Source organism: Coregonus clupeaformis, unplaced genomic scaffold, assembly GCF_020615455.1.
Source record: "Coregonus clupeaformis isolate EN_2021a unplaced genomic scaffold, ASM2061545v1 scaf0050, whole genome shotgun sequence".
Classification (NCBI taxonomy): Eukaryota; Metazoa; Chordata; class Actinopteri; order Salmoniformes; family Salmonidae; genus Coregonus; species Coregonus clupeaformis.
Window position 1 is genome coordinate 17,156 of NW_025533505.1, and position 14,509 is coordinate 31,664.

General features: G+C 48.1%; 1 protein-coding gene across 1 annotated transcript; it reads right to left on the reverse strand.

Annotated features, from left to right (window-relative positions):
* Positions 1–1,004: 1,004 nt before the first annotated feature.
* LOC123483242 (A-kinase anchor protein 13-like) lies at positions 1,005–6,856 on the reverse strand (the record flags this gene model as incomplete). The annotated part of the gene is made up of 3 exons (XM_045212777.1): positions 6,495–6,856; positions 1,226–1,385; positions 1,005–1,107 (listed from the first exon to the last, which is right to left on the reverse strand). Coding segments are annotated over exons 1-3 (625 nt in total), but the record flags the coding sequence as incomplete, so codon positions are not given.
* Between the last annotated feature and the right edge of the window lie 7,653 nt (positions 6,857–14,509).

Here is a 14,509-nt window from a genome sequence, read left to right on the forward strand (position 1 = left end):
GACACCTGATAGAGAACCCTACATGTCACAGGACCTACACCTGATAGAGAACCCTACATGTCAAATCAGGGATAGAGCATTGAGACTGAAAGGAGGCCACAAAACAAGCAGATGGGGATCAAGAACCTCAAGCACACTAACAAGCAGACAAACTATAGGGTGAGTTAGAATAGACAGGAACAGGGAGAGGTGTCACCCTGAGACTGTCCTATAATGGACTGACTCTCCATGTCTGTCTGGTTGATGTAGAGCATAGACACTGACTTGGTCAGGGTTAGGGTCAGGGTTAGGGTTAGGGTCAGGGTTAGGGTCAGGGGTCAGGGTCAGGGTCAGGGGTCAGGGTCAGGGTTAGGGTCAGGGTTAGGGTTAGGGTCAGGGTTAGGGTTAGGGTTAGGGTCAGGGGTTAGGGTCAGGGTCAGGGGTCAGGGTCAGACTAAGAGGTATAATGTACTGACTCTCCCTGTCTGTCTGGTTGATGTAGAGCATAGACACTGACTTGGTCAGGGTTAGGGTCAGGGGTCAGGGTCAGGGTCAGGGGTCAGGGTCAGACTAAGAGGTATAATGTACTGACTCTCCCTGTCTGTCTGGTTGATGTTGAGCATAGACACTGACTTGGTTAGGGTTAGGGTCAGGGGTTAGGGTCAGGGGTTAGGGTCAGGGGTCAGGGTCAGGGGTCAGGGTCAGACTAAGAGGTATAATGTACTGACTCTCCCTGTCTGTCTGGTTGATGTTGAGCATGGACACTGACTTGGTCAGGGTTAGGGTCAGGGTTAGGTCATGGTCAGGGTCAGGGTCAGGGGTTAGGGTCAGGGTTAGGGTCAGGGGTCAGGGTCAGACTAAGAGGTATAATGTACTGACTATCCATATCTCGCTGGTTGATGTTGAGCATGGACACTGACTTGGTCAGGGTTAGGGTCAGGGTCAGGGTTAGGGTTAGGGTCAGGGTTAGGGGTCAGGGTTAGGGTCAGGGGTCAGGGTCAGACTAAGAGGTATAATGTACTGACTATCCATATCTCGCTGGTTGATGTTGAGCATAGACACTGACTTGGTCAGGGGGAGGGTCATGGGAGGACAGCTGTGTCTCAACGGACGATACCTCCTGGACTTCTGAAGTAGAAAAACAAAAACAATCAACAATCCTCATCTTCAAACAACCAATCACAATTATCATTTAATAATACAACTATTTGAATATTAGATTGAGACTGTATCCATAATGACTTACCTGTCCATGCTCCGTGGAGCAAGCCCCCAGCTCAGACTCCTCTGTCAGAGATACTAGGGACACCCCCCTCTCCTCCTTGCTGCCCTGGTGACAGAACACCCCACGGGCCGACGGGCCCTTCCCATCATGCCTTACTTCACTCAGGCCCTCCAGGCTGCAGCTGGAGACAGAGAAGAAGAACAATCGTGCATGAGGCGAAAATAGAACGCTTGTTAGTATGCAAAGTTTCCATAAATTGAGTATGCTTTAAATGCCAGGATGTTATACTCATCTCGGTCTTTTCATCTAGTAGAATTCACAGCACAATTTTTGTGAATTTTACAGCTACAATGAATGCCGCATTGGAAGAGGGGGGCTGCTAGTTCTGAGAGCTAGATCTCTTCAGTAAAGAACAAAACAACTTAGAAGATGGCGAATAGCGAAGCTTCTGCGGTTCAAATTTCAGTCGTTTTTGTTCTCCTTAAAATGATCACCACTATTTCATCGCAACGTAACATCTCTGAAAACAGATTGGCAGCCTGCTGCCTGCCGCGCCTTTAGCTAACTACAGTTGAAGTCGGAGGTTTACATACACCTTAGCCAAATACATTTAAACTCAGTTTTTCACAATTCCTGACATTTAATCCTAGTAAATATTCCCAGTCTTAGGTCAGTTAGGATCACCACTTTATTTTAAGAATGTGAAATGTCAGAATAATAGTAGAGAGAAGGATTTATTTCAGCTTTTATTTCTTTCATCACATTCCCAGTGGGTCAGAAGTTTACATACACTCAATTAGTATTTGGTAGCATTGACTTTAAATTGTTTAACTTGGGTCAAATGTTTCGGGTAGCCTTCCACAAGCTTCCCACAATAAATTGGGTGAATTTTGGCCCATTCCTCCTGACAGAGCTGGTGTAACTGAGTCAGGTTTGTAGGCCTCTTTGCTCGCACACGCTTTTTCAGTTCTGCCCACAACTTTTCTATAGGATTGTGGTCAGGGCTTTGTGATGGCCACTCCAATACCTTGATTTTGTTGTCCTTTGCAACTTTGGAAGTATGCTTGGGATCATTGTCCATTTGGAAGACCCATTTGCGACCAAGCTTTAACTTCCTGACTGATGTCTTGAGATGTTGCTTCAATATATCCACATAATTTTCCTTCCTCATGATGCCATCTATTTTGTGAAGTGCACCAGTCCCTCCTGCAGCAAAGCACCCCCACAGCTTGATGCTGCCACCCCCGTTCTTCACGGTTGGGATGGTGTTCTTCGGCTTGCAAGCACCCCCTTTTTCCTCCAAACATAACGATGGTCATTATGGCCAAACAGTTCTATTTTTGTTTCATCAGACCAGAGGACATTTCTCCAAAAAGTACAATCTTTGTCCCCATGTGCAGTTGCAAACCGTAGTCTGGCTTTTTTATGGCGGTTTTGGAGCAGTGGCTTCTTCCTTGCTGAGCGGCCTTTCAGGTTATGTCGATATAGGACTAATTTGACTGTGGATATAGATCATTTTGTACCTGTTTCCTCCAGCATCTTCACAAGGTCCTTTGCTGTTGTTCTGGGATTGATTTGCAAAGTACGTTCATCTTTAAGAGACAGAACGCGTCTCCTTCCTGAGTGGTATGACGGCTGCGTGGTCCCATGGTGTTTATACTTGCGTACTATTGTTTGTACAGATGAACGTGGTACCTTCAGGCGTTTGGAAATTGCCCCCAAGGATAAACCAGACTTGTGGAGGTCTACAATTGTTTTTTTGAGGTCTTGGCTGATTTCTTTTGATTTTCCTATGATGTCAAGCAAAGAGGCACTGAGTTTGAAGGTAGGCCTTGAAATACATCCACAGGTACACCTCCAATTGACTCAAATTATGTCAATTAGCCTATCAGAAGCTTCTAAAGCCATGACATCATTTTCTGGAATTTTCCAAGCTGTTTAAAGGCACAGTCAACTTAGTGTATGTAAACTTCTGACCCACTGGAATTGTGATACAGTGAATTCTAAGTGAAATAATCTGTCTGTAAACAGTTTTTGGAAAAATGACTTGTGTCATGCACAAAGTAGATGTCCTAACCGACTTGCCCAAACTATAGTTTGTTAACAAGACATTTTTTGGAGTGGTTGAAAAACGAGTTTTAATGACTCCAACCTAAGTGTAAGTAAACTTCCGACTTCAACTGTACGTGCTTTAGTAGGACTAGAAGATTTAAATGTTGGAACAGTAACGTTAGCTACAGGGTTACTTCCTGTTGAGCGACAACTTCATATTTAACATTAGCCTAGCTATGTTGTAAATACCAGGGCTTGTGTTCAGACTGTTCCAGGGTCTGATGACTATCACCAGGTATTTAATTCACCGGCGAACACGGCAGGAGAAATGCAGCAACAACAGGTTTTGAGGAAGTTTGTTTTCTTCCAGTGCACTATGCACTGCCACTAGCGATAGATAACGTTAGAAAGGCAGTAAACTACATTCCTATTGGTCCACAGCTGGTCCCACTTATCTTGTCTTCTAGTTCTCCTGATTTGTCACGTCGGTTTATCATGATATGGTTGATCTGTGTTGAGCTGATTGTCATGTTTTGACTCCTAATGATCCAACCCATATAAACTGAGTACTGTAATGACTCCTAACGATCCAACCTCTTCCTGAGGCTAGCTCCCAGACAGCCAAAGGTCTCAAACTGACTCAGTAAAACAACAATAAACAAACAATATTGCTGTAATGTATGGGAGAGTGATAGCAGATGTTGTGGGGAGTAAATGACTACAAAACTGTATAGACCCCCATGTTGAGACATATTAGATATATATTACAGGGACTGAGATAGTACAGAACTGACCACCATGTTGAGATAGTACAGAACTGACCACCATGTTGAGATATTACAGAACTGACCACCATGTTGAGATAGTACAGAACTGACCACCATGTTGAGATATTACAGAACTGACCACCATGTTGAGATAGTACAGAACTGACCACCATGTTGAGATAGTACAGAACTGACCACCATGTTGAGATAGTACAGAACTGACCACCATGTTGAGATAGTACAGAGGGCTGAGATATTACAGAACTGACCACCATGTTGAGATAGTACAGAACTGACCACCATGTTGAGATAGTACAGAACTGACCACCATGTTGAGATAGTACAGAACTGACCACCATGTTGAGATATTACAGAACTGACCACCATGTTGAGATAGTACAGAGGGCTGAGATATTACAGAACTGACCACCATGTTGAGGTAGTACAGAACTGACCACCATGTTGAGATATTACAGAACTGACCACCATGTTGAGATAGTACAGAACTGACCACCATGTTGAGATATTACAGAACTGACCACCATGTTGAGATATTACAGAACTGACCACCATGTTGAGATATTACAGAACTGACCACCATGTTGAGATATTACAGAACTGACCACCATGTTGAGATAGTACAGAACTGACCACCATGTTGAGATAGTACAGAACTGACCACCATGTTGAGATATTACAGAACTGACCACCATGTTGAGATAGTACAGAGGGCTGAGATATTACAGAACTGACCACCATGTTGAGGTAGTACAGAACTGACCACCATGTTGAGATATTACAGAACTGACCACCATGTTGAGATAGTACAGAACTGACCACCATGTTGAGATATTACAGAACTGACCACCATGTTGAGATAGTACAGAACTGACCACCATGTTGAGATAGTACAGAACTGACCACCATGTTGAGATATTACAGAACTGACCACCATGTTGAGATAGTACAGAACTGACCACCATGTTGAGGTAGTACAGAGGGCTGAGATATTACAGAACTGACCACCATGTTGAGATAGTACAGAACTGACCACCATGTTGAGATAGTACAGGGGGCTGAGATATTACAGAACTGACCACCATGTTGAGATAGTACAGAACTGACCACCATGTTGAGATAGTACAGGGGGCTGAGATAGTACAGAACTGACCACCATGTTGAGATAGTACAGAACTGACCACCATGTTGAGATATTACAGAACTGACCACCATGTTGAGATAGTACAGAACTGACCACCATGTTGCTGTGTCAGGACCTTGAGAGCCTGCTATTCTCTAGTTAGTTTGGTCAGGGTGTGAATGTTGATAGATTCTATGTTGTCTATGTCTATGTTGGCCGGGTGTGTTTCCCAATCAGAGGCAGCTGTCCATCGTTGTCTCTGATTGGGGATCATACTTAGGCAGCCATTTTGCCTACCTTTAGTTGTGGGATCTTGTTTCTGTGTGTTTGGCTTGTTTGATGTTTAGCCTTTAGAACTTCACGTTACGTTGTTATTTTGTCAAGTGTTTATTATTATAATTGAACATGTACTCATACCACGCTGCACCTTGGTCCAATCCTTTACACGACCAACGTGACAGGCTGAGATCGTCCAGAAGTCCCTGTCCTATATGTGACCTGCTTTCCCCCCCATATGACCTCCTCTGGGTGGCCAGAAGTCCCTGTCCTATATGTGACCTCCTTTCCCCCCCATATGACCTCCTCTGGGTGGCCAGAAGTCCCTGTCCTATATGTGACCTGCTTTCCCCCCATATGACCTCCTCTGGGTGGCCAGAAGTCCCTGTCCTATATGTGACCTGCTTTCCCCCCCATATGACCTCCTCTGGGTGGCCAGAAGTCCCTGTCCTATATGTGACCTGCTTTCCCCCCCATATGACCTCCTCTGGGTGGCCAGAAGTCCCTGTCCTATACGTGACCTGCTTTCCCCCCCATATGACCTCCTCTGGGTGGCCAGAAGTCCCTGTCCTATACGTGACCTGCTTTCCCCCCATATGACCTCCTCTGGGTGGCCAGAAGTCCCTGTCCTATATGTGACCTGCTTTCCCCCCATATGACCTCCTCTGGGTGGCCAGAAGTCCCTGTCCTATATGTGACCTGCTTTCCCCCCATATGACCTCCTCTGGGTGGCCAGAAGTCCCTGTCCTATATGTGACCTGCTTTCCCCCCCATATGACCTCCTCTGGGTGGCCAACCTCTCAGACGGTTGTCTTATTATCAGAAGGGCATTTCTGTTTGTTTTCTAAACACATACTGTCTTTTTAACTGTCTAGGTTGTGTGGTGGAGTATTTTCACAGTTTTACTTAAAGTGACCAGACCTACTCCTCAGAAACTCGTCCCACTACATCCATTGAATGTGTAACCACATGCCTGCAACTGCTGTGCCTCAACAGACCCTCCTCAGACCCTCGCACCCCTGCTCAGTTCAGCTCCAGTCTCCGGTGTCTGTACCTGCGTTGGTTCATGTCTCCCTTTCCTGCTGTGTTCTTCCCGGGTCCCCAGCTGTGGCGTCTGAACGGGGACAGCGACCGGATGCTGGGACGATGTTTAGCAGGGCGCCGTGGCACCTCCGTCAGTCTGTCCTTCACCTCCTCCTCTGTCTCTCCTCCTCCTTCTCCTTCTCCTGCGGTGGCCCCTTGTGTGGGGTCCTCTACAGGGCTCCAGCTGCCGTGGGCCCCCTGATCTCTGATCCCCCGGGCCCCCGGTCCCCCCGCCACACAGCTCTCTGGGCTGGAGCTGGCCGGACTCATACTGGCCGTGTCATCTCTGGAGGAACAGGATACTGAAACCTCACTGGTGCTGTCTCCCGTCATCGTGTCATCCCCCTGGAAACAGAGAGCAGTTAGATGAATTCCTACAGAGCAGAGGTAGCTTAGTTACGAGAGAGAGAGAGAGAGAGAGAGAGAGAGAGAGAGAGAGAGAGAGAGAGAGAGAGGGATGTTATGTGGGAGATGACAGGAGAGAGAGCAATAACAGAGAGGACTAAATGAAAGATATGTGATCCGCTGGATACTGTCATGAGTCTACCGTCCTGCTAGTGGTTCACCGTACTGTACGCTATGGTCCTAATGCTACATTTGGAGATAACATACCTGAATCATTCACATTGGTTCGAAGCAACAAGGCACAGACAAGTCCTGTTGTTAGAGTGGACTAGGCTAGAGGACCAGGCAGAGACAGTTCCCCCCAGAGTAGAGTAGAGTAGAGAAACCCCCCAGAGTAGAGTAGAGTAGAGAAACCCCCCAGAGTAGAGTAGAGAAACCCCCCAGAGTAGAGTAGAGTAGAGAAACCCCCAGAGTGAGAGTGGAGAGAAACCCCCAGAGTAGAGTAGAGAAACCCCCAGAGTAGAGTAGAGTAGAGAAACCCTCCAGAGTAGAGTAGAGTAGAGAAACCCTCCAGAGTAGAGTAGAGTAGAGAAACCCCCAGAGTAGAGTAGAGAGAGAAACTCCCCCAGAGTAGAGTAGAGTGAGAGAACCCCCCAGAGTAGAGTAGAGTAGAGAGAACCCCCAGAGTAGAGTAGAGAAACCCCCCAGAGTAGAGTAGAGTAGAGAAACCCCCCAAAGAGTAGAGTAGAGAAACCCCCCAGAGTAGAGTAGAGAAACCCCCCAGAGTAGAGTAGAGAAACCCCCACAGAGTAGAGTAGAGAAACCCCCCAGAGTAGAGTAGAAACAGAGTAGAGAAACCCCGCAGAGTAGAGTAGAGAAACCCCCCAGAGTAGAGTGAGAGAAACCCCCCAGAGTAGAGTAGAGAAACCCCCCAGAGTAGAGTAGAGAAACCCCCCAGAGTAGAGTAGAGAAACCCCCCAGAGAGATTAGAGTAGAGTAGAGAAACCCCCCAGAGTAGAGTAGAGAAACCCCCAGGGTAGAGTAGAGAAACCCCCAGAGTAGAGTAGAGAAACCCCCCAGAGTAGAGTAGAGAAACCCCCCAGAGTAAAGTAGATTAGAGAAACCCCCCAGAGTAGAGTAGATTAGAGAAACCCCCAGAGTAGAGAGTAGATTAGAGAAACCCCCCAGAGTAGAGAAACCCCCCAGAGTAGAGTAGAGTAGAGAAACCCCCAGAGTAGAGTAGAGAAACCCCCAGAGTAGAGTAGAGAGAAACCCCCCAGAGTAGAGTAGAGAAACCCCCAGAGTAGAGTAGAGTAGAGAAACCCCCAGAGTAGAGTAGAGTAGAGAAACCCCCCAGAGTAGAGTAGAGTAGAGAAACCCCCCAGAGTAGAGTAGATTAGAGAAACCCCCCAGAGTAGAGTAGAGTAGAGAAACCCCCCAGAGTAGAGTAGAGTAGAGAAACCCCCAGAGTAGAGTAGGTAGAGAAACCCCCAGAGTAGAGTAGAGTAGAGAAACCCCCCAGAGTAGAGTAGATTAGAGAAACCCCCAGAGTAGAGTAGAGAAACCCCCCAGAGTAGAGTAGAGAAACCCCCCAGAGTAGAGTAGTAGAGAAACCCCCAGAGTAGAGTAGAGTAGAGAAACCCCCAGAGTAGAGTAGTAGAGAAACCCCCCAGAGTAGGTAGAGCAGAGAAACCCCCAGAGTAGAGTAGATTAGAGAAACCCCCAGAGTAGAGAAGAAAAACCACCCAGAGTAGAGTAGAGAAACCCCCCAGAGTAGAGTAGAGTAGAGAAACCCCCCAGAGTAGAGTAGAGTAGAGAAACCCCCCAGAGTAGAGTAGGTGAGAAACCCCCATAGTAGAGTAGAGTAGAGAAACCCCCCAGAGTAGAGTAGAGTAGAGAAACCCCCCAGAGTAAGAGTAGAGTAGAGAAACCCCCCCAGAGTAGAGTAGAGAAACCCCCAGAGTAGAGTAGAGTAGAGAAACCCCCAGAGTAGAGTAGAGAAACCCCCCAGAGTAGAGTAGAGAAACCCCCAGAGTAGAGAAGTAGAGTAGAGAAACCCCCAGAGTAGAGTAGAGAAACCCCCCAGAGTAGGGTAGAGTAGAGAAACCCCCCAGAGTAGAGTAGAGTAGAGAAACCCCCAGAGTAGAGTAGAGAAACCCCCCAGAGTAGAGTAGAGTAGAGAAACCCCCAGAGTAGAGTAGAGTAGAGAAACCCCCAGAGTAGAGTAGAGTAGAGAAACCCCCCAGAGTAGAGTAGAGAAACCCCCCAGAGTAGAGTAGAGAGAGAAACCCCCAGAGTAGAGTAGAGTAGAGAAACCCCCAGAGCAGAGTAGAGTAGAGAAACCCCCCAGAGTAGAGAGAGAAACCCCCAGAGTAGAGTAGAGAAACCCCCCAGAGTAGAGTGTAGAGAAACCCCCAGAGTAGATTAGAGTAGAGTAGAGAAACCCCCAGAGTAGAGTAGAGAAACCCCCAGGGTAGAGTAGAGAAACCCCCCAGGGTAGAGTAGAGTAGAGAAACCCCCAGAGTAGAGTAGAGAAACCCCCCAGAGTAGAGTAGAGTAGAGAAACCCCCCAGAGTAGAGTAGATTAGAGAAACCCCCAGAGTAGAGTAACCCCCCAGAGTAGAGTAGAGTAGAGAAACCCCCAGAGTAGAGTAGAGTAGAGAAACCCCCCAGAGTAGAGTAGAGTAGAGAAACCCCCCAGAGTAGAGTAGAGTAGAGAAACCCCCCAGAGTAGAGTAGAGTAGAGAAACCCCCCAGAGTAGAGTAGAGTAGAGAAACCCCCAGAGTAGAGTAGATTAGAGAAACCCCCCAGAGTAGAGTAGAGTAGAGAAACCCCCAGAGTAGAGTAGAGTAGAGAAACCCCCAGAGTAGAGTAGAGTAGAGAAACCCCCCAGAGTAGAGTAGAGTAGGAGAAACCCCCAGAGTAGAGTAGAGTAGGAAACCCCCAGGGTAGAGTAAGACCCCCAGAGTAGAGTAGAGAAACCCCCCAGAGTAGAGTTAAGTAGAGAAACCCCCCAGAGTAGAGTAGAGTAGAGAAACCCCCCAGAGTAGAGTAGAGTAGAGAAACCCCCCAGAGTAGAGTAGAGTAGAGAAACCCCCCAGAGTAGAGTAGATTAGAGAAACCCCCCAGAGTAGAGTAGAGAGAAACCACCCAGAGTAGAGTAGAGAAACCCCCAGAGTAGAGTAGAGTAGAGAAACCCCCAGAGTAGAGTAGAGTAGAGAAACCCCCCAGAGTAGAGTAGAGTAGAGAAACCCCCATAGTAGAGTAGAGTAGAGAAACCCCCAGAGTAGAGTAGAGTAGAGAAACCCCCCAGAGTAGAGTAGAGTAAAGAAACCCCCCAGAGTAGAGTAGAGAACCCCCCAGAGTAGAGTAGAGTAGAGAAACCCCCAGAGTAGAGTAGAGAAACCCCCAGAGTAGAGTAGAGTAGAGAAACCCCCAGAGTAGAGTAGAGAAACCCCCAGAGTAGGGTAGAGTAGAGAAACCCCCAGAGTAGAGTAGAGTAGAGAAACCCCCAGAGTAGAGTAGAGAAACCCCCAGAGTAGAGTAGAGTAGATGAGAAACCCCCCAGAGTAGAGTAGAGTAGAGAAACCCCCCAGAGTAGATTAGAGTAGAGAAACCCCCAGAGTAGAGTAGAGAAACCCCCCAGAGTAGAGTAGAGTAGAGAAACCCCCCAGAGTAGAGTAGAGTAGAGAAACCCCCAGAGTAGAGTAGAGTAGAAACCCCCCAGAGTAGAGTAGAGTGAGAGAGAAACCCCCCAGAGTAGAGTAGAGAAACCCCCCAGAGTAGAGTAGAGTAGAGTAGAGAAACCCCCCAGAGTAGAGTAGAGTAGAGTAGAGAAACCCCCCAGAGTAGAGTAGAGAAACCCCCCAGAGTAGAGTAGAGAAACCCCCCGGAGTAGAGTAGAGTAGAGAAACCCCCAGAGTAGAGTAGAGAAACCCCCATGAGTAGAGTAGAGAAACCCCCAGAGTAGAGTAGAGCAGTAGAAACCCCCAGAGTAGAGTAGAGAGAGAAACCCCCCCATAGTAGAGTAGAGTAGAGAAACCCCCCATAGTAGAGTAGAGTAGAGAAACCCCCAGAGTAGAGTAGAGTAGAGAAACCCCCCAGAGTAGAGTAGAGTAGAGAAACCCCCCAGAGTAGAGTAGAGAACCCCCCCAGAGTAGAGTAGAGTAGAGAAACCCCCCAGAGTAGAGTAGAGAAACCCCCAGAGTAGAGTAGAGAAACCCCCCAGAGTAGAGTAAAGTAGAGTAGAGAAACCCCCAGAGTAGAGTAGAGAAACCCCCCAGAGTAGGGTAGAGTAGAGAAACCCCCAGAGTAGAGTAGAGTAGAGAAACCCCCCAGAGTAGAGTAGAGAAACCCCCCAGAGTAGAGTAGAGTAGAGAAACCCCCCAGAGTAGAGTAGAGTAGAGAAACCCCCCAGAGTAGAGAAACCCCCCAGAGTAGATTAGAGTAGAGAAACCCCCAGAGTAGAGTAGAGAAACCCCCCAGAGTAGAGTAGAGTAGAGAAACCCCCCAGAGTAGAGTAGAGTAGAGAAACCCCCAGAGTAGAGTAGAGTAGAGAAACCCCCCAGAGTAGAGTAGAGTAGAGAAACCCCCAGAGTAGAGTAGAGTAGAGAAACCCCCCAGAGTAGAGTAGAGTAGAGTAGAGAAACCCCCCAGAGTAGAGTAGAGTAGAGAAACCCCCCAGAGTAGAGTAGAGTAGAGTAGAGAAACCCCCACAGTAGAGTAGAGTAGAGAAACCCCCAGAGTAGAGTAGAGAAACCCCCCAGAGTAGAGTAGAGAAACCCCCAGAGTAGAGTAGAGTAGAGAAACCCCCCAGAGTAGAGTAGAGAAACCCCCCAGAGTAGAGTAGAGTAGAGAAACCCCCAGAGTAGAGTAGAGCAGAGAAACCCCCAGAGTAGAGTAGAGCAGAGAAACCCCCCAGAGTAGAGTTAAGTTGAGAAACCCCCCAGAGTAGAGTAGAGTAGAGAAACCCCCCAGAGTAGAGTAGAGTAGAGAAACCCCCAGAGTAGAGTAGAGAAACCCCCCAGAGTAGAGTAGAGTAGAGAAACCCCCAGAGTAGAGTAGAGTAGAGAAACCCCCAGAGTAGAGTAGAGTAGAGAAACCCCCCAGAGTAGAGTAGAGAAACCCCCAGAGTAGATTAGAGAAACCCCCCAGAGTAGAGTAGATTAGAGAAACCCCCCAGAGTAGAGTAGAGAAACCCCCCAGAGTAGAGTAGAGTAGAGAAACCCCCAGAGTAGAGTAGAGTAGAGAAACCCCCAGAGTAGAGTAGAGTAGAGAAACCCCCCAGAGTAGAGTAGAGTAGAGAAACCCCCAGAGTAGAGTAGAGTAGAGAAACCCCCAGAGTAGAGTAGAGTAGAGAAACCCCCAGAGTAGAGTAGAGTAGAGAAACCCCCAGAGTAGAGTAGAGAAACCCCCCAGAGTAGAGTAGAGTAGAGAAACCCCCCAGAGTAGAGTAGAGTAGAGAAACCCCCAGAGTAGAGTAGAGTAGAGAAACCCCCAGAGTAGAGTAGATTAGAGAAACCCCCAGAGTAGAGTAGAGTAGAGAAACCCCCCAGAGTAGAGTAGAGTAGAGAAACCCCCCAGAGTAGAGTAGAGTAGAGAAACCCCCCAGAGTAGAGTAGAGTAGAGAAACCCCCCAGAGTAGAGTAGAGAAACCCCCCAGAGTAGAGTAGAGAAACCCCCAGAGTAGAGTAGAGTAGAGAAACCCCCCAGAGTAGAGTAGAGAGAGAAACCCCCCAGAGTAGAGTAGAGAAACCCCCAGAGTAGAGTAGAGTAGAGAAACCACCCAGAGTATAGCAGAGTAGAGTAGAGAAACCCCCCAGAGTAGAGTAGAGAAACCCCCCAGAGTAGAGTAGAGTAGAGAAACCCCCCAGAGTAGAGTAGAGCAGAGAAACCCCCCAGAGTAGAGTAGATTAGAGAAACCCCCCAGAGTAGAATAGATTAGAGAAACCCCCCAGAGTAGAGTAGAGTAGAGAACCCCCAGAGTAGAGTACAGAAACCCCCCAGAGTAGAGTAGATTAGAGAAACCCCCAGAGTAGAGTAGAGTAGATTAGAGAAACCCCCCAGAGTAGAGTAGAGTAGAGAACCCCCAGAGTAGAGAAACCCCCAGAGTAGAGTAGAGAAACCCCCCAGAGTAGAGTAGAGAAACCCCCAGAGTAGAGTAGAGAAACCCCCCAGAGTAGAGTAGAGAAACCCCCAGAGTAGAGTAGAGAAACCCCCAGAGTAGAGTAGAGAAACCCCCAGAGTAGAGTAGAGAAACCCCCCAGAGTAGAGTAGAGAATCCCCCAGAGTAGAGTAGAGAAACCCCCAGACAGAGTAGAGTAGAGAAACCCCAGAGTAGAGTAGAGAAACCCCCAGAGTAGAGTAGAGAAACCCCACAGAGTAGAGTAGAGAAACCCCCCAGAGTAGAGTAGAGAATCCCCCCAGAGTAGAGTAGAGAATCCCCCAGAGTAGAGTAGAGAAACCCCCAGAGTAGAGTAGAGAAACCCCCCAGAGTAGAGTAGAGAAACCCCCAGAGTAGAGTAGAGAAACCCCCCAGAGTAGAGTAGAAATCCCCCAGAGTAGAGTAGAGAAACCCCCAGAGTAGAGTAGAGAAACCCCCCAGAGTAGAGTAGAGAAACCCCCCAGAGTAGAGTAGAGAAATCCCCCAGAGTAGAGTAGAGAAACCCCCAGAGTAGAGTAGAGAAACCCCCCAGAGTAGAGTAGAGAAACCCCCAGAGTAGAGTAGGAGAAACCCCCAGAGTAGAGTAGAGAAACCCCCCAGAGTAGAGTAGGAGAGAAACCCCCAGAGTAGAGTAGAGAAACCCCCCAGAGTAGAGTAGAGAAATCCCCCAGAGTAGAGTAGAGAAACCCCAGAGTAGAGTAGAGAAACCCCCCAGAGTAGAGTAGAGAATCCCCCAGAGTAGAGTAGAGAGAAACCCCCAGAGTAGAGTAGAGAAACCCCCAGAGTAGAGTAGAGAACCCCCCAGAGTAGAGTAGAGAAACCCCCAGAGTAGAGTAGAGAAACCCCCCAGAGTAGAGTAGAGAATCCCCCCAGAGTAGAGTAGAGAAACCCCCCAGAGTAGAGTAGAGAAACCCCCCAGAGTAGAGTAGAGAAACCCCCCAGAGTAGAGTAGAGAATCCCCCCAGAGTAGAGTAGAGAAACCCCCCAGAGTAGAGTAGAGAAACCCCCCAGAGTAGAGCAGAGAAACCCCCAGAGTAGAGCAGAGAAACCCCCAGAGTAGAGCAGAGAAACCCCCAGAGTAGAGTAGAGTAGAGAAACCCCCCAGAGTAGAGTAGAGAAACCCCCAGAGTAGAGCAGAGAAACCCCCCAGAGTAGAGCAGAGAAACCCCCAGAGTAGAGTAGAGTAGAGAAACCCCCCAGAGTAGAGTAGAGAAACCCCCAGAGTAGAGCAGAGAAACCCCCCAGAGTAGAGTAGAGTAGAGAAACCCCCAGAGTAGAGTAGAGCAGAGAAACCCCCAGAGTAGAGTAGAGAAACCCCCAGAGTAGAGTAGAGAAACCCCCAGAGTAGAGTAGAGTAGAGAAACCCCCAGAGTAGAGTAGAGAAACCCCCAGAGTAGAGTAGAGCAGAGAATCCCCCAGAGTAGAGTAGAGTAGAGAATCCCCCCAGAGTAGAGAGTAGAGTAGAGAATCCCCCCAG